This window comes from Cupressus sempervirens, chromosome 8 (assembly GCF_028749045.1).
Source record: "Cupressus sempervirens isolate cs-2001-9-10 chromosome 8, ASM2874904v1, whole genome shotgun sequence".
NCBI classification, from domain to species: Eukaryota; Viridiplantae; Streptophyta; class Pinopsida; order Cupressales; family Cupressaceae; genus Cupressus; species Cupressus sempervirens.
The window spans coordinates 294,686,840-294,707,555 of NC_143125.1; the positions used below are offsets into that span (position 1 = coordinate 294,686,840).

The 20,716-nt window shown below is 35.7% G+C and overlaps 1 protein-coding gene across 1 annotated transcript in view; it reads right to left on the reverse strand.

The window, feature by feature from the left end:
• LOC149542587 (uncharacterized) overlaps positions 1–20,716 on the reverse strand; it is a 230,419-nt gene that overhangs the window by 49,808 nt on the left and 159,895 nt on the right. Inside the window, exons 28-33 of the mRNA XM_089797485.1 lie at positions 13,843–13,992; positions 11,278–11,343; positions 10,879–11,023; positions 10,637–10,701; positions 10,366–10,431; positions 9,896–9,989 (exon numbers count right to left, since the gene is read on the reverse strand). Of these exons, the coding sequence (XP_089653611.1) occupies positions 9,896–9,989; positions 10,366–10,431; positions 10,637–10,701; positions 10,879–11,023; positions 11,278–11,343; positions 13,843–13,992 (586 nt within the window). The remainder of the gene's footprint in view (positions 1–9,895; positions 9,990–10,365; positions 10,432–10,636; positions 10,702–10,878; positions 11,024–11,277; positions 11,344–13,842; positions 13,993–20,716) is intronic.

Genomic DNA, 20,716 nt, shown 5'->3' on the forward strand with positions numbered 1-20,716 from the left:
TAAATTAACAATACCCATAAAAATTAGAAGTTACAATCCATGAACTTACACGTAAGACATGCCCTTAAACCCTCTGAAATGAAGACTAGCAGCAGCAAATTAATTCTTCGACAAACAAATGCAACTCCAGATATGCAAAACTCTACTCACAAAGTGCAAGATGAAAATGATACCTAGCAGCAAATATAAATATGGGCTTAGCCAAATCCAAATTACCCAGCACATAATTTAATATAATAATTCTCATGATTCCTTTCACAAACCAATCAAACCCCAATCTCTCCTTATCCACAGTAAAAACAATAGGAGGAATGGCAAATTGTTTACCTCAGCACAATTTGCAAGATTAATCCTCACAGAATAATTCACAATACTTCAGCTATGAATTACCAGGGAATCCAAACCCTTATACTTCAACAAGGGCGCAAACTCCAGACTCAGAAATGTCACAAAGACAACAAGAGCAATAAGATAATCAAATAATTGGATGCTTTTCTCATCAAATGTTCTCTTACTTATAATCTCCAAATTCCAAAAGAACTCCACTTAAGAAGCTTCCTCTACACAACATTAAAATATAATAAAGTGTCATTAATATAATTTGTTAATTGCTTTTGGCTCCAAAAATAACCTTTTCCACCCTAACTCAATATTTTGACACACAAGGCCATTGTTTTTTGTTCCCACGATTTAAAACTTTTCGTCCCGGTTCCAACAAGCTATGATACTGAGATGACCAACAAACAACAAGAACAAAAATAGCAACCTCAGCATATTTAGATGAATAATAATAATTCACCCATCTTGTGAAAACAACTAAAGAAGCATCAAAATCGAAATCTAACAACACCAAAGTGATTTTGATGATGAAAGATGACGAATGAACCTAACAAGGTGACTTACTATTATAAATACATGCTCCCTCCAAGATTTTTGGAGCCCAAACCAAAAGCTTGAAATAAAAACTGAGAGCATCACCTAACTCCTCTAACTCAACTGAGCTCATTAGAACCAACAAATTAACTTACCTTAAATAGTAAGTCCCTCTAACGGAGCCAAAACACACCATAGGCTACTAGAAAGCCTATAACCACAAAACTAAGACCTTTAAATTCCACTGTTAGCTCGCAAGGGTCACGATGGTGAACTGATCTAGTCAACTGCAGGAACTTGCTAAAAATTGGGACATTAGGGTCCTCCCTCCCTAAGATTGTTTGTCCCCAAGCAATCTCGGAGCAAAATGGACATCACAATCCACCTAGATCCCAAAGGTAGAACTACGCATTATCCTTGTTGCGTACAAGCAACTCCTGTAGCACCAACACCCAAACAACAGCCATCAACATTAGAATCATCTGAAAATTGACCTGAGGCATTGATGTAGGCAACAACCCATCAAAACTCAACCCAACTGAAATACAAACTTTGTTCACACCTGAGTCCCCATCAAACTGATACTCACACCCAACTGCACTGTTGAGATGGCAACAACCATAGGTACCTGAAACACTACCACCAACTCCAACCTTTGTGAAACTGTCTTAAGTGTGTAGATATTGCAAGGGGTCTAATTTGTAGCTATCAATCCCATCTGCAAAAGATGGTGCTAATCCATCCCATAATGGATGGCATGAAACTGGAACCAATCCACACCAACATGAAACCAAATCCTCTACCTATGGATCAAATAGAAGTGATGAGCACTCCTCACAGTGTAATGTTGATAAAAACTCCCAATCTTTCTCAAGGGCTCATCAATATCAATCTATGAATCAAAAGATGACTCCCATCTCTAACTCTACTGGTTGGGCAGGATCCTGCGCAATCCTCTCAGCAAACCCAACCTCGAAATCCCTATGGCGAAGCATAGTAGACAAAGTCTCTACAATCTTTCCCACCAACCTCCAAATGGCACGAGAACCTCGGATGGGAGTACCCTCAAACACTCTGTATGAATCCTCCCACACATCCAAACTCTCCAAAAGATACTCCATGAAAGACTCTGTATAGTAGAAATTATACATGGAAGCATCAACCTGGCCCCTTATGACCCACAGTTGATCCCTCTCAAAATGTGGCACCGCCAACTGTCTAATGCTATCAGCTGTATGAGATGAAGAAATAGATTCGCTTTCAGTAGAAGGAAGCAAATCAACATGAGAGTCCGACTCCACTGATACTCTTATTTCATCCATACTTACTGCACCCATATCCAAAATGGATTTGTCTGCCACATCATCACGTCCATCATCTCCAACCGTAGAAGCAAATTCACCACCAACCACAATATGTAACTAAACAAGGTTTGGGATCGGTGTCAATTGTATCCTCTCTAACTCCAAGGTAACCTCATCCAACTGTGACTATGACTCCTAAAGAGCCAACTGAGTATACTGAAGAGAGTCCACAATCACCTCAAGCTCTTGGTTGAGCTCAACCACCTCCTCCTCTTTCCATAGCAACATCTCATAACAAGTGCCACCCCACTCTAGAACATAGTCCATGTCAGCAACTAACTGAGAGTAACTATGCTTCAAGATCCTGACAACCTCTTGAAGCGCATGAACCTCTTCTATGGAAAGACTACTATCATCATGCTCATTTGACACAAAAGCACCCCAACCAGATGTAGCTATCATCTAACAGATAGCATCATAATGCTCAAGAGCTAAAGAAATGTCACTATCACTCACCTTCAGCTAACAAGTCACATGATGCTTTCGTAACCCCTGACTCCTATGCAAGCTCTCTAACTCACTAATTGAACTGTGATAAGAAATTGAATCATAACTGCTCACCACAAGATCATTCATATGTGTGCTATCGTCCTCACACAACTGTACATCCAACATACAGCTACTATGTACCTCAAACAACTCATCTAAAGAAATGGAAGCCCTCATAATATCAATATCCCCGCATGTCTCAGCTTCCACTTCAAAAGATAGATCCTACTAACACTGATCCTGGGGCCAATCCAAAACCTTCTCAAAGTCATCAACTGATACCTGGCAAGGGATATCATACCCGGTGCAACTCATAGCAGCATCAACTGTATCATCAAATGTGTCCATACTATCTGCATCCACAACTCCTAATAAAGCCTCAACTGCTAACACCTAACTCTACACACATGACTCAATGTCAACCTGTGAATCACTAATGCTGGAGTATGAACCCAGATCTACTGACTCCATTGTATCACCCAAATCACCAACATCAAAATTGGGTGACTCCATACATGCATCGATCCCACCTAAGAAAGCAACTGCCTCTTGCATTGCAACAACACTATGACAGCTCACATACAAATCTTCAATAATAATCCCCTCCTCGAGAGAGTGTGAAGTATCAGTAGTAAATACAACATCAACAACTCTGGGAGCCTCAACCTGTTGAAGCTCAGTGCCGCTATCCTCTGTTGCCACTGACACAACCACGTGTTCCTGTGAAATAAGACCATCATCAATAGTGCAGATAGGACTAGCAGGTGTCGTACTAAACATAGGTACATCTGCATCATGGACACCTATCGGGGGAAACTCAAGCCTCCTCCTTGCCGATCTTCTAAAGGTGGAATCCATGTACCTCACGGCTCTCTCAACCGTCTCTGGATTCAACAAGCTCTTTGCCAACCTCTGTTGATGAAGCTTAAGTTTCTCCATACTCTTTTGCAAAGCATTCATTTTCGTGCTAACTTTTTCATTAATTCACCAACTTCTAGAACTACCAGTCCTCCTATGTCTGTCCATGGCTAAAAAATGCTAGAGTGCTAGTCACTCCAAATATAACAGCAAATCTGAAATAAAATAAAATAAAATAAAAATTTCCTACCCCACAGGATGGCAGGAAACCGCTCTGATACCACTGTAATAACCCCAACCAATTATAACTTCGTCAAACACCAAATTCTTTTATAATTCAGTTGTTTGACATTTCATTAAACACTTTGCAAGCAAGCTCTGATACTACTGGATTGTGATAGTTTGATTGGTTGTCCCATACTCCTGTCCTTTTTATCAATCAACGTTAGCCTTCTTTGCCAACCTACAGCCGTTGATATTGGTTGTTCTCCAATATGAAATTGTGGTCCTTCCAGTTATCATTTAGAAGCCCGAAATTTGGAAAAAAAACAGGTCGGCTGCAAGTGAGGGTTCTCACTACTAACACGTGGCTCCTTGAATATGCTACAACACGTGTCAATTCAGCTTCCAAGATGTAGAAGAATATAGTGGTAGTCACCTAGAGTCCCAGGATGAAACACTGACCTTATATAGCACAATGCCCAAGCTCAAAACGCTGCCAGTCAAAACACAGACCTCAAAAAATTAATAACGTTCCCCTCTTTCAAAATTTTGCAGGTTACCAAAAAATTCAGATCACCACAATATCAGATGCTATTTAATCCAACTCTCCTTAGTCACGTAAATATAGTAGGAGACCAAGCAAACTGCTATACAGCAGCAACAATTTGCCACAATACTCAAAGATGGATAATAGAACTATAACGCCAATCTCCCAAACACTGGATAATGACATATAGGAGATTTGAGTAATAAAACCACTGTACATCAGCAGTGACTTCAAACATCAAAACTTAGAGACCTTATACTTCAGCAAGGACTCACAATTCAGAACTCAAGAAAAAGCCACAAAGGCAACAAAAGAAAATATAATTTCAAGTGTGCTTTTCCCAATGAAATGAGCTCTCATTTATAATCCTTCGTTGGCCAAAGTTTCCTAAAAAACTCCACTTCATAAATTGTGCAAGTTTCCCAAAAGAACTCAATACTAGAAACTTTCCAACACACTTTTTAGAAATATCACTTAATGTCATCATTATAATAATGCAATTTAACAATTGATGAATAAATAAGAGCTCAACCAATTATTAACTTTATTTACTGTAGGTGACGACCGACTGCTGAAGCCACCCACTGCACTGCCAAAAATAGTAAATCTACAACTAGGACCCCCAAAACACCCTGTCAACTCACAAGGGTCGCTATGATGAGCTAACTACATCAACTGCGTAAACCTGCCAAAAACGGGGACATTACATAGTTTCACCTTAGATGGGCATGTCACAAATCTAACAAGCATTGAAGGGTTGTAAGTTTTTTATTTTCTATCTAAAATGTCAAATTAACACTAAATTTATTTGATCCTATTGTTTTTAACTTATATTTTTCTTACATACATACGTTTCATGGATCTTCATCTTAGTTTCTTACATGCATTTATGATTTGATGTCTCATGGATCTTCATCTTAAATACACCCTACATTTTATATTTTACGTGTAACATAGTTATGTATGTGATGGATTTATCATTTATGTTTCATGTTTATGTATGTTAACTTCTATTGAATGATGTTGTAGTGTGTTTAAGTTATATTCTCAATAAAGGGTGTATGAAATAAGTTTTAAATTGTTAAAATCTCTAAATTTCAAAGGTTTTTTTAATTTGTCGATATGTGGCCGATTCGATTCCAATACATGTCCGATTTGCGATTCGATTTGGCCTTGCCGATTTCGATTCTCGCAACTTTGTGTGTGTGTGTGTTTTTCTTTTTTTCTACGTGTGCGTGTGTGGGTGTGCGTGTGCGTGTGTGTGCGTGTGTGTGTGTGTGTTTGTGTGTTTTCCCTTTATTTGCTACTGTAATATGCTTGAAAATTATAAATTGTTTGTAATGCCCCCTTATGTAATCTCTTGGGGTTTCAGCTAAATTCTCATAATCGAAATTGCAAGTGACATCTTTCTATCTAGGTTGCAAGTATTGATATCCTTATTTTCTTTGAACAAGAGTGGGTGATCAATGCAAATGTCTACTACCTCATTTTAATCAAGAATAATTTGCAATTATAAAATGATGGCGATTTTCTTTGATCTGCATTGACTATATATCCATCCCAAATGCTTTAGGTAACAAAATTGATCTGAAAATTCATGAAATCGTAAGTCTTGTACTGTTCTGAATACGACAAGAGGTTTTATTGTCTTGTACCGCTCTGAATATGACAAGAGGTTTTATTCAATACTTGCTGATGTTGTGAAGATTCTATTGATCTAAATATTGAACAATATATAAGAAGATGGATATTCTCAATAAAATATATTGATCAAACTGTAATGATCGTAAAGTATATTTTGGTTTCTGTATCTTATATCTTCCTTAATGTGAACGTGAATTATCTGCTACTGATAGGTCTAATGATAAGTGTCTTATTAATCGACAATGATCCAATGATGACTAATCTGAATTTGACTATCTCACTTAGAATATAACACTGGTTGCTTATGCAATAATTATGCTCACACAGTCCCTGATATGTATCTTATTTGCACATGCATTCTTGTGTCCAGAGGTGGGATAATTTGACTTGAAACTGTAATATATAAATAAATATCTGATTACATAAATAATTGATTGATGAATATACTTATAAATGATGATGATGGCTATTTAATATCTCCGAAGGAATGTGAACATATAGTATTACAACTCTTCATTAGTCTTTATTAAATTGCACCACTATGGGAATTAATCTCTTGGTAATTTATCTTTTGGTAACTGCATCTTTTATGTTGATCAACACTTAATCCACCATCTTACTATTCCCTGGAATCAACTTCTCCAGACTGAGCACGTATAATGGACTCATGACAGAAAACACCGAGATAGTTCAATGATAATAGCAATATATTTGAACAGACATCTGCCTTAACAAAATCAATGCATAAGTAGGAGATATTTTTCCACAAAAAGTGAAATTGTGATACTGCTATCAGGATTCAACTGTGTAGTGTTTGAGTCAAACTGATTGACTTATGTTTCACGAGTAGTTATTCACATGAATCCATCTCTCATGACAATAAATGGAACACTTAGCACTCATTGGATCTAGGTGATGCTCACAAAGGTGAAGCACCAAGGCTTCCCGGGAGGTCACTCATACCAGTACTACTCCACCTCGAATGCGCTTAACTACCGAGTTTCCTCCATGGTTAAACCCACTCTGCTTGCAACCCCACTTGCCAAACCTTCACCAAGTGTTGTGCCTTATGAACCATTCATTAGGAAGCCCCTTAAGCTCATCAATTGATATAATGAGTGGAGGCGGACTCAGCATGTAGCTTCAAGGGCTGAAGTCTAAAGGCTGGCAGCAATCACAGCTTAGGAGGAGCTAGCCAGATGTTTACAAGAGGTCGAGGATGAGTTAGCCCAGTGCAGAGATTAGATAAGAAGGACAAGGAGATTTTGGAGGTCACACATATGGTGAAGTCAGCTAGGGAGCGTCACATGGTAGCTAAGAGCAATCTGATAACAGGCCAAAGGCCTATAAGCTCAGAAAAAAGCCCGCAACTTGCACACCACTGACTCCTTTAGGGATGCTTCCATAGCCCTTTTTTTTGTCTTTCTTCTATAGATGGTTGTGTTAAATTTTTGTTTTGTGTCATCCGAAGATGACTTTCTTTTTTTGGGGGGGGGATGATGATGTTGGTAAAACTGGTTGTTAACATTTGATTAGTGTGTCCAAAAGGATAGGTAGTTTGGGCTGGTAGTTTGGATGGTCGTGACAGTTGATAGTTGCACCCCTTCAGCACTATATACTTGAATCTAATCATCATCATAATCCTGAATGAAGAAGTGAGTTGTTGTGTGTCTGAATATATGAATGTAAGCATTTCCTGAGATTAATAAAGAAGCTTGGCAAGTGCTCTGAAAATTGAGCTCCGTTACATTACCTTCTATTATTATCTATTATGTACATGTTAAACTTGTTACCGAAGCGTTAAACAAATATTTTGTAAATAAATATTGGTGCATAGCTTAGTTAGAACATACAAAATGGTGGCCGACAATATTTGATGATCCCTTTCTGTTATAATAATTCTTCTACTCATTTATGATTTCTATCCATCCCTCCATCTATATCCCTATCCTCAAATATTATCCATTCCTATATATCTTCCTTCCATATTGAGGAAGTTGTCTTACATGAGACATGTCTCATGTCTTCAAAAGTTCACACCGTTCGATGAAGAATCCAGTTGATAAACTAATAATCTATTAGTTATTGCATTACCTGAAACCAACATCATTTTTTCTTAACTAACTAGCATTCTCTCATAGCAATATCATTTTTCTTTGATTAACATATCATAGAGTAAATAACATTCTTCCTTCCTTAAGTAATCAAGCTACTTTCTGTTCTTAATTTTTCCTCTATTAAAGTCAATGACTCCATTACTTGTCCATCCTTCGTGAGAGTTACGAGTCAATCTTCCACATTATTGTGTTGTCACACAAGGGTAACCATGGCATGTTACCTTGAGACACCAATGGGGAATACCTTTGCATAGTTCCAAGAATCACGACGATTCATGCGATTCACGCGATTTGGCGATTCGATTCAAGCCAACCGATTTTTTGTGAATCGGTGAATTGAATCAGCGATAAAGGGTTTATGAAATAAGTTACTCACTAAATTTCAAGGGTTTTTTAAATTTTCCGATTCATGGCCGATTCGATTCCGATTCATGGCCGATTCACGATTTGATTCGGCCTTGCCGATTTCGATCCGATTCCGATTCTTGTTACTTTGTACCTTTGTATTGCTATATTGTAGCATTGTATTGATTTCCTCAACTTTTGTTGAAGACTATTGCCAATTGGCAAGAAAGTATCAATCCATTGGCAGAATCAGTATCATTGTACGTTTGGTTCAATTCTTATTGTCGTTATCCTACATTTACATCGAGTACAGGACTATACAATACGACTAGCAAATTCATGTAGACGATGTTTACTTAAGGGATTATTATTATTGTGATGTATTACAGGATTCCCATTATCCCATGACATTGATTGCATTTTTCTGAAGACTTTAGTTACATGTAGATTGGTGAGGCTATCACAATATTATACAGATCCTTATTGTGAATACACTAATAGATACATATGTGTGTGTGTGTACATGTGTGTTTGTGTATTCGTCCTTGTCATTAAAATAATATTAATAGCATGGTAAATTTCTACATGTGGAATTATCCTAATTTTATCTCTTCAAAGACTTCACAGAATTGAATTGTTTCTTTGTCTTCAACTCGTCTTATATTATAATTGTTTTGTTTACTTAATTATTTATTTATTTGATATTTTTATTTTATTATTTATTATCAATTTCTATTTCAGGAAACATCGCATTTCTTCAAATTTAGGTACTAATTTTTTTTTTAAATAGTGTTGGGCATAAAATTTATGCATCCAGATTGGATGCTTCAATGGACCATACACTGCTCCAAGTTTCTAACCATCAGTTGAGATCATGGATTCGAATATGAGAGCTGTGGTTGGAGAATTTTTTTCTGTTGAATCGTCCTATTTCTCATGGCCAATAATTTGGATCTTATTTTTGTTTTAAATATTTTTTTTGATTTCATATATTTTAAAATTCAGGATCTTTTTTAAAATTTATATTTCAATACTGAAAATACTTTTTCTTTTTCTTTATTTTGGCATTAATAACTTCTCTAATTAAGGTACTTTTATTGACTCCCTGATACTATTATCCTTACTGTCTTGCAGCAAAAGGTTCGGGATTAAATGAACCAGCTATGAAGGATCACTCAATGGCATCTGAAATTGGTTTGAACGGACAACAGGGAATTATTATTAACCAAATGACCCATATAAAGGTTTTTCTTTAATACTACGGTTATAAAAAAAATTATTCAGTGATCTGCCATGTAATAGTAAATTTTGAAATCTTGTGTATTAGAGTTGCATGGTTCATCTGTACAGATATCATGGATAGCATATACGAATACATTAAAAGAAAAAAGAAAAAAAAAAGTAGGGACTGCTAGAACTTGTAGTAAAATACAAACCAAGTGCAAGAGAGAGGTTAATCAATGTTGTTCTCCAGATATCCAGGTACTGTTCGAAGAAAATGTAGAAGACCGAATATGGGAAAACTGAGATCTGCATAAAAATTTTAAACAGTCTAAAAATTAATGTCTAGATTTGGGTTAATCAATGACCATACATAGCATGTTTGTAGATGTTGTTTTAATATATTTCTCAAATCCATCAACACATTTTTTCAAATGAAGTTCTGGATTACTAACAGAAAACCCTTGACTTGCTTATCCCTATAACAGAAGGAAAATTTACTCATCCATGCACATTTTCACATGCATATAAAAGTGCATCTGTGACACATAAAATTAATAAGCTCTGAAATAGAAGTTCTGAAATCAAGTGCGTATGCTAAGAATGTCAGAATAGGAAATATTGTCTTGAATTATAAAGATTTTCTGATGTGTTTGTCACTGGATTTTGCACCTCAGTTTATTACCTTTAAAGAATCTGAAGCTCGTGCAGCAAAGTCCCTTGCAGCTCTCATTGCATTGACAAAGTCATTCTGTAAAGCATAAAGCACATTCAACAACATGACAGAAATCAATGATTCCACAAACTTTAACAAATTGATAAGTACTTCAAAAAATTAGATTTTTCTGCAATATTCTATAAGAGATTTAAGCAAGAAACAAACTGGAGCAGCCTACTTAGCATTGGCTTGAACAAGAATTCTGTAGAACTGTACTAACAATAAACATTGACCAAACCTGTTTGTTCAAAGGTGTATGATATGTACGGAATTCTGATGCTTGAATTATTCCACTGGCATAACCTTGTAAAAAGAAAAGTTAAGACAAAATAAATAGGTGAGTTAAGACAATATAAATAGGTACCAGATTCATAGTTAATTAGTTGATACAATGCATTTTGAAAGCTTAACTGCTTAAACAAAGCTTTGCATTATCTCTGCAAAGCATGCATGAAAATAGATGAAAATTCAAGCACATACCTTCAAGATCAACACTACTAGTATAAGCACCATGACCCCCTTTTGCACAATCTGCAGAAGGCAAAGAATTAAGAAACCATGGTAGTTTCTCTCTAAATTGTGTTGTTGATGGCCGGTTTCCAATCAAATCTGAATGTAAGAAGCACTGCCACAGAAACAAGCATAGATAATAAGGAAGAAAAATAATCCTCGTCAAAAGTAAGATTCATTTTAGCTAGCTGTCAAATGTAAGATTCATCTTAGCTAACCATGTTATTCAAAAGATAAAATTTAACACTTTCTATAAAGCATCTGTAATAGCTAAAACTAAACTTGTCCAAACAGTACACTTATGACAGTCTATAGAAACGAACTCAGTAAATACAGAGATATTTATAATCTGTATGAGTTTTTGCATACCGTTGTGCAGTCCTTGCAAGTCTCACTTACACCACAGTAGTCCTCTCCTTCCGCGCAACAGGGTGGCTTCCATCACAAATATATCATAAAATAGCATTCAGCATATGGGAAAATAATTCTCTCCATGTTAGTACCAAACTGTGGGGTGAATTATGCTTTACAGTATTCATCACATAATATGCACATAAAAGAGACCAAACAAGCTATGAGACTGAAAGAATCAAAGACCTTTTTTCGCTGAATAAAATCAACATGCACTCCAGTTTATGCCTAGAAAGATCTACAAATATTAACTATAGAAACAAAAAATTTATACCTGGATAACAATTTTTTCTGATCCAGAGAAGTTTAGTTACATGATAATGAGTAACATATTCTAATTGGGAAATTAAGCATTGTCAGAGGTTCTTAAGAAATGCAGTGCATATTTTAATATTTTAAGCAACGTCAAACCAGATTACTGTAGATATCTAATTGTTGTTGTCATAAATATAACTGGATATCTAATTGTTATATTGTCTTAAATATAACTGTAACTGTGTAACATGAGACTATGCCTCAAATTTAACTCGACATAAATATCAAGCACCAAGCTCAATGGTCAAACTTGTCATCTGACCCTTGATAGCTCTTCTTGCTCTCTGAGATATAGATGCATTCAGCACATTCAAAAGTACCCCAACAAATCCTGGCTGCACCTTATGATACTCATCTACCGTCCTTGAGTCCTCAAGGACTCTCCTTGTGCCCAACCATCTTGTGTTTTAGTTAGTGCAAGAGACTACAGAAAACAAAGAGATTATTTATATAATTCTTTTTATCTTGATAAAATAAATAGAGCTACAAGTTTCAGTTCTACTCACCACTAGAGTTAAAGTCAAGAGTCTGTGTCCCATTCAACCCCCTAAATAGCTAGTCAATATCGAACATCATCGACAAAGGTGCTTCTATTGCTAGAACTGGCATACATTTCCTACTAACTCCTTAATAGGTTGTGAAACTAGTGCATTCCACCAACTCAGAAGAATAGTTTTAGCATCTTATTGACAGAACATTTCCTTGACGGCTTTAAAGAATCACTTGGTCATAGTTCATAGTAGCTTTTCTCCAAGACCCTACATGTCCCATTTAGACTCCACCACAATGTTTGTCATATGTAAAGGGGTATTCAATGTAGTATCCCGGATTCCCTTCTTAAGCCTACTCAGTAGGGATGATTTTAAGCCTATTTCCTAAATTTCCATAGGCTGCTTGGTTTTGGTAAGGGCACTACACAGTTCCTAGAGTGCAGTGGTTCAATCTTTGTTGGTTTTTGTTGATGGCAATGAGGTCAATTGATGATTTAGATTGCAGTTTTTCAATGAGTTTTTAGATTTTGGTTTAAATATGAAGATTTTCGAAAAGTTTTGATATGCAGATTTTTGGAGTTATTTGAACCATAGTTCAAAATCTTAGACTCAACAATGACTCGGCTGCCCCAAAAATTTTAGAAACAGAGGATTCAGCAATGACTCGGTTGGCGCAAGATTTTAAAAATGGTGACTCTGCAAAACTCAAGAAAAATATCTGCAATAACTAGGAAAACTTATCAAATGTTTGAAAATATATAATTTCTTAAATCTTCTAAAAGAACCATGGTTTAAAAACTAAGACTCTGCAATGTCTCAGCTGGCCCAGAACTTATTAGAACTCAACAACTGTTGAAATACTCGACAAAATCAGCAATCAGGAAAACTAAAGGAATATTGAAAATATTAATAATTTATAGTCTATCATCTTTTTTGTCCTAATGGACAAGCATCACCCTTACAATTTAAAATCCAAGGATTTTGGACAGAACCAAAAAAAAAAGACACCCAACGCAAAAATAAATATACACAATAAGGTATTTAAGAAATTTGTAGGTGGCCCCAAAGGCATTTCAGGAAAAGCTATTCCAAATAGGTCACAAGAGACACTAAGGTGTCAACACTAATTTTAGAAAAGCATCCTGCCTTACATCAACGGAGAGGTTGGAAGCTAGCAACAATCAAAGACTTTTTTTGGATAGACAAACTATAAATAAAAATTTATGTGTATTTAACAATAAAACTTTGGTAATAAAAAATATTTCAGTTTTAAACATGTTGGTTAAAAAGTCTTTCCTAAGAAACAAAAGTTGATTCTAATTGTTAAAGCAAAGAAGATGGTTCAAACAAAACTGAAACAATTCAGATTCCAGCTTTACTAAAAGGCTCTTTTGGTATGGAGGCAATGTTGAAGTTGATATTTCTCTCTCAGATCTCGGATGGTAAATTCACAATAGGAATTGGTGAAATTTATAACATGAAAATTGATATTGTAAGATAGTTACTTATTTTATATACAAGACATGGAATATATGCTGTCAACATGAGAGTTTTTTTAACATTCCAAGCCATTTTTAAGATAGCAAAATAAATAGTAAACAATAACATTTAGATAAAACATATATGCAATTCCTTTACAAACAAGAATATAATTTTTCAGCTCAATAATATAAATTAGAAAGAAATAACTAATTATCTTTACAAATGTCTTCCACACCTGATCATCAGGGGGACAATAGGTTGAGTTGGGAAATTTTCTACAGCATCCAAAAGCTTCTGGGGATAGCCATACAAGAAAATCATCCAGCCAAGATGCAGCAGGACTTGCAATGTAGCTGGAATCTGGTGTCGTGGCAGCTCTTGATATCTGTGATACAAAATGCAATCAATTTGTAATTACTTTAACCAATAACATATTTTTATACTGATTTGGGTGAATAATATTATAATTTCACAAAGCAATAATTCATATGAAAAAAATCTGTAACTTCCAGGAAAGAAACTCTAGCTAATATTATCCTTTTACATTTTCAACAAATGCCATTTCTAGGGGTAGTTTCATTTACTAAAATAGATTAGTTTCCAAACAACAGACGAATTGTAGTTAGTAGAATTGGCTCATCAAAATTTGAGGATCACTGACTAAAATTTCTCATCCCACAGGCAAAAGCCTACACCACAATGGTAAATTGTGAGCCTCATATCAAAGAGGTCTTGGGTTCGAATCTACTCACGCTTAATAAATAATAATAATATATCATAACACATAATAATTAATCTTGGCTTTGTCCTCTTACTGATCAAAAAAAAAAAATTCATCCCACAAATAAGGAAAAAAGCAAGAGCATTTGACATAACAATTTACGATTTAAGCTTTAAAAAGTACTAGTTAGCAAAATGTAATTAGGATACATGTTATCATAAGCACTAAAGGCCTATCTATTTTGCCTCTGTTACAGTTGTGCATGAATTTTCATTTGATTAAAGTAAATTTCTAAAGTCAAAGATGCTTCCACTTCATTGTTTATCTGGGGTGATCCCACAATAATGAGTTACACTTTTCGACCAAACATGACATTGAAATCTCTAATGTCCCCATTTTTAGCAAGTCCCTTCAGTTGGCTTGGTTAGATCACCATCGCAATCCTCGTGAGCTAACAGTGACATTTGAGGGTCTCAATTGTGGGGTTATAGGCTTCTCAATAGCTTATGGTAAGTTAAACTGTTGGTTCTAGTGAGCTCAATTGAGTTAGAGTAGTGTGATACTCTCAATTTTTATTTTGGGCTTCCAGCTTGGGCTCCGAGAATCTTGGAGGGAGCGTCTATTTATAGTAAGTCATCCCGTCAAGTTCATTCATCATCTTTCATCATCAGGATCACTTTGGGTGTTGTCAGATTTTGATCCTAATGCTTCTTTAGTTGTTTTTGCAAGATGAGCGAATTATTATTATTATTCATCTTAATATGCTGAGGTTGCTATTTTTGTCGGTATTGTTGGTTGGTCACCTCAGTATCATAGCTCGTTGGAATCAGAACAAAGAGCTTTAAATCGTGGTAACAAGAAACAATGGCCTTGCATGTCAAAATATTAAGCTATGGTGGAAAAGGTCATTTTTGGAGCCAAAAGCAATTAATAAATTATATTAACGGCACTTTTTTTATTATATTATAATGTTGTGTAAGTGGAGTTCTTTTGGTAAACTGGTGCCATTTAGAGATTATGAATATGAGGACATTTGATAAGAAAAGCATCAGGTTATTTCTTTATCTCTTTGCTTGTTGTTTTTGTGACAATTCTAAGTTTATGGTTTTGTGCCCTTGCTAAAGTATAAGGGGTAGATTCTGAGTTTATCTTGCGATTTGTTGCTGAGGTAAAGCAAATTGTAATTGCTTCTCTATTATATCTACTGTTATTGAGAAGTTGATTGAACAAGTGCTGAAGATTGGATTCTAGAGAACGAATTGAAGGCTAAATTATTAATTTTACGCTTCTACGTCTCGGCTGGGAGTTCAATTTGAATGTTAGAGGACTGTCGTTTCACTATAGGGCAGCAGTTTATCAATTGCCGGGTCATGTTCACAAAAGGAGGGTTTGTGTGACATTTCTATGGGGTCATGTTACAATTTTCAAGAGTTGCGTTCAATTTATATGGCCTGCGATATATATTATGGGTTGTTGTAGATTCACATTCGACTGCAAATTAAAAGTAAAAGCCAATCTATATTTCCAGGTTCTTGGCATTTTAATATATTATTGCTGCTACAATTTGTTTGAAATATTGTTGGTAATTAATTAAAGATGGAGCAAATCCTTTGTCTTTCATAATTATATAATAGCACAGTTCATAGGGCAGAATTATGAATTAATGTTGGCATTCATACAAACTTCTTAGTATTAAATTGATCTAAATTGTAAGTGCCCAATTGCATTCTCTACTGTAATTTTGAAAATCAGATTATCAGATTTGCAACAATAACAGTAAAGACTGCCAAATGTTTGACAAAATGTTAAGACTATTCATTAGCAAAGGAAAATTGATGATTGTTAAGGATATAGCCAGCTAGGGTTATTACGAAATCCAAATTTTGCACCAGATCTTCACTTTCTAACACTTATAGCAGCTAAAAAAATTGAGAATTTAAAGATGAAATAATCTACTAATTGGTAAAATTTGATGTGTACATTTTAAATATATATTTAAAATAGCAATAAATTGAACATTTTTTATGTAACTTTTAATAACTTGTTTTTTATATTAATCCATATTTTTCAGAAAGTGATACTTATGTCATGCATCGTAACATTTATAAAATAAAGAATAAAATTATAACTTTCAAATTAAAAAAACACTTTTTACATCTATATCTAGTGTATGGAAAATTTTCCATAATTTTTTGCTACATGAATTGTTATTAGTAAAATTTTGAATAGAGAGTAACTGTTATTTGGACAAAGGTGTATCTCGTCATGCATAGTTTTTTTTTTTTTCTACTAACTTGAATTAATTTTTTTTTTTGTTGAAAAGACCATGTCAATCCCTAGGGAAAAGATATTTTTTACAAAAAAAAAATCTCTACTTTCCTATTTTTTCACATGTGAACAAACCTCCATTCGTATAAAATTAAAAAAAATATTATCAAGACTAGACTTTGTTTTGTAGTTTTCCTTCAGCTTCCTAGGAACCCACTATGATATCTGCACTATATAGGATTTATAGAAGCTAAAAAATAACACAAAACAGTCACATTATTTTCTAGATACTTTTCCTATTTGGGGTGTTTCAGGACCTTTTCTATTTTTCTCATGTGGACACAAAAATTGATCCCAAGGGGCGTAATTTTAAAAATAAGAGATTGGTTAAAGAATCACCCCAAAATCCTAAGTGGTTTGAACGATATTAATGTTTTTGTTTTGAAAAAATTCTCCAATAAGGCTTCATACTCACTATTGAAGACATTAGAGGCCCCAGCAATGTCCAAAACGCTAGCACAAATGTCTTTGCATGCATGTGTCATTGTAGATCTCTTTACAAGCTTTCCAACAATATATTATATAAGAGAACCGGATGCTCAAGTCATAAGTTATGGCTACCTAAAGTTGTGTCACCAAGACTTGGAGTTCAATACAAAAATGAAGAAGCACAAATTTGAACAAATGAACCGTTGGGTGCCAAAAGAGGAAAGTTTCACTCTATAAAATATTCTAAGGCAATTATTCATGCTACATGTACAAGGATGGAGGCCCTATCGGGGCTTAGTTTCAAAAGGATAGATTGTGACTCTATCTTGCAAACTATTGCAATGAAAATGCCCAAATGGATGTGGCATGTATTTTTTCTAAATAGTTAATGTCATTTCATTGAAGATAATAGAAGCAACTGCTTTTATTCTTCAATTGCTCGGAACTTGCAATTTTCTATTTATTTACCTATTCCGTTCTGTGTTTGAATTAGTAAGCAAAGTACCCTTCATCAAGTGGTATCAAACCAAACATCAGACAATTTGCACCAAAACTGTGGTTGCAGGTACAAAGAGAAGTATGGAAAATGCCTCCATCTAAGAAAAGTGGTGGAAGAATCATCAGTGTGACAGAAGAGAGTTTTGGAGCCCTCCAAAGACAAATGCAAGCACTGCAAAAGGAGTTACATAGACAAGTTGATGTTAGGCGAAGACATGAAAGTGAGGATGAATTAGAAGAATAGAAAGAAATGGACAAAGATCATGATGAGGCTAGGCTTTTGAGGGTCATTTCCAATACTGAAGAGACCAAAAATTAAAGTTTCCACATTTTTTTGAAATCCTTATCCAAAAGAGTTGATCACTTGGATCAATAATATGGAAGAAATCTGAGTATGAAGAAGTAGATCATGAGAATTGGCTTCACAAAGGCCAAGCTTAAGGGCAATGTTAAAATTTGGTGGAAAGAAGTTTAGTTAGAGCGAAATGGAAGACAAAAGGAGAAGATAACAAGATGAGATTGGATGGTAGACAAATTGATGAGAGAGTTGATTCCTATTGACGATGAGCTTGATTTGCTAAAGAAAATGCTATGGTTGAAGCAAGCAAGAAAATGCATCCAAGAGCATACAAAAGAGTTCTCTCAAATCCTTCTTAGGATGCATCATTCTGAACCCAACAAGGAGAAAGTTGTCCTTTGCATAAATGCATTGCGGTTGAGTATTCAAGAAAAGTTGATTAAGGTAAGAATGTCTAGCACTAAAGATACATACATACATACATACATACATATATATATATATATATGCTCTGAACTAGAAGAAAAATTGAACACGAATTTTGAGAGCAAGAAAAATAAAAGAGGTTATGGTGGAAAGCCTACTGGACATTCTTATGGAGGCCAAAATGAAGATTTGAAGAAGAACAATTATAGTAGGAGTCAAAATTAGAGGGGAAATTATTCATATAATTCTCATGATATAAATAATGGAGATCAAAGAGGAAGAGGAAGAGGACAGCGACTGGGAAGAGGAGGCTTTTGTGGAACGTGTTTCCATTGTGGATGAGGAGGAAATAGAGATTATGAGTGTCCTCGACATCAAGGAGAAATAGGAGACTAGAAGAAAATGCACGATTTGCACATGTAAACGAGGAAGTTAAACCTTCACATTCTAAAGATGCTAAAAGAGAAGGAACATGAACTAAAGAGGAATTTCTTCCGCACAAGATGAAGTGTACCGATAAAGTATGCAATTCCACTACATATAGTGGTAGCACCAATAACCTGTTGAAGTTGATGAAATCCAACTCCGAAGACGCCCAAGATCACCTGCATGCGAAAACCTGTCAAAGAGAAGCCAAGGAAGAAGAGCGCGGAGCAAGGGAAAAACCCTAAACGGACATGAGAGAGAAAATATGCAAACACAAGAAAATATGTATTTACAATATGCTAAATGTCTTGATGTTATGAAATACAATGAGGGAGAGACCGCTTATAAAGGCCTCAAGGAATCTTCTAGAATAAGCTAGAAGACGTTAGGAGATAAGTGTGACAACTAAGCATACATCCACATGAGGTGGAAAGTCCTCGAACAAGGTGAGAGGATAAGTATGACTTAGGAGAGAACAAACTCCTTTATTGTCAACAACTTATAACAAACTCCTAGACTACAACTAATAAATAAAATGCATTTACCTAAGTAAGCTTAAGTAAATAGAATAAATAATTAGTAAGTTAATTATTTACTCTAACACCCCCCTTAAGTGCAACTTAGGGAAATGCCTTAAGCTCACAAAACTAAGAAATGCAGAATGCGGAATGGGTCCCGGCAAGGAGGCCATGTTAGGTACCCATGTACAATGCAAAAGAATGCAACCTCTGAAAAAGGGGAAAGAGAGAAAACCACGTGGGAAAAACCCTCCCCCAAAAAGAGGTAAGAACCTAGTGAAAAACTGAAGAAGCCTCCAACTAGGGGAATGTCCCCTAAAACAAGAACAAGGAGTGATCATGAAGAGCATCACTGAAGCATGAAGAGCCGCAAAATTCTGCCATCAAAAAGAAAACTGCAAATTTGAAGAACCTCCATGGAAGAAGAAGGCACGAACCGAGCGTGTCTATATGGTAGATGATCCATCTCACCGAAATGCATAGGTAGCCAGCCACTACAATCGCCTTGTATATAGGATCAACCACTAAATACATAGTTCACACTATCGAACCATCGAACCACGGATGCATTAGAACAACAGCATAACCCCCCCTTAATGCAGACGGGGTGTGATGATAGGCAACTAAGAAGGTGGGCCAAAGCCTCCTGCAAACGGACCAAGAACGATGAGAGAGGAAGAGGTACAAACACCTATAAAGACATGGTCACAAACATTACATGGGGCTAATGTCATGGAAGGGACACTCACTTGAAAAAGGAAGACGGCACAAACATGGCAACTACTATCCCCCCATGGTGCTTTATGAAAATAGTGCATGTACAACTGACTCAAAACAACATTCATGACCCCCGGAATGCAAGAGTGGCACTTTATCTCAGTGCGATACATAAAAGAGCTTCAAAATGATAGCTACAATGATCAAAACTGAAAACAAGCTGACACAAAACATAGTACAGCCCAAAACAAAAGAAACCATGCCAAGAAAACGATCCTCGGGCCTAAAACACTCAAAATATCCACCAGATAGCAAAAATGCCAAAAATATGATAGAAAGAGCATGGGCCAAAATCTTTTAAAAAGGACCACATTTCTGAAAAGGTGACAGAACTAGCTTTCCAAAAATATAACGTTTTCAAAAAACTGACATGGGACACAAAAGATATGCAAGCTGGAGTCAAAAACACAACTTTGGACTTCAACTGAAAAGGCGAGCAATAAGAACGCATCAAAACCTGAAAATACCTGCACCAATGTCTCCGTCTCGGAACCAGCTTTTCGGCGCTTCTTTCGAATCGGAAAAATACCTCCGTATGCTCAAGTTATGGCCAAAAAACCAAGAGTAGGTCAAAAGGGACCTTGGAGAGTGCAAGAAGAAAGCTTGATGATGCAGTGTTGACGTCATGCTGATGTCAACATTTCATGGCATTAAATTTGATGGCTTGCGGCCCGTCAATGAAAAAAAG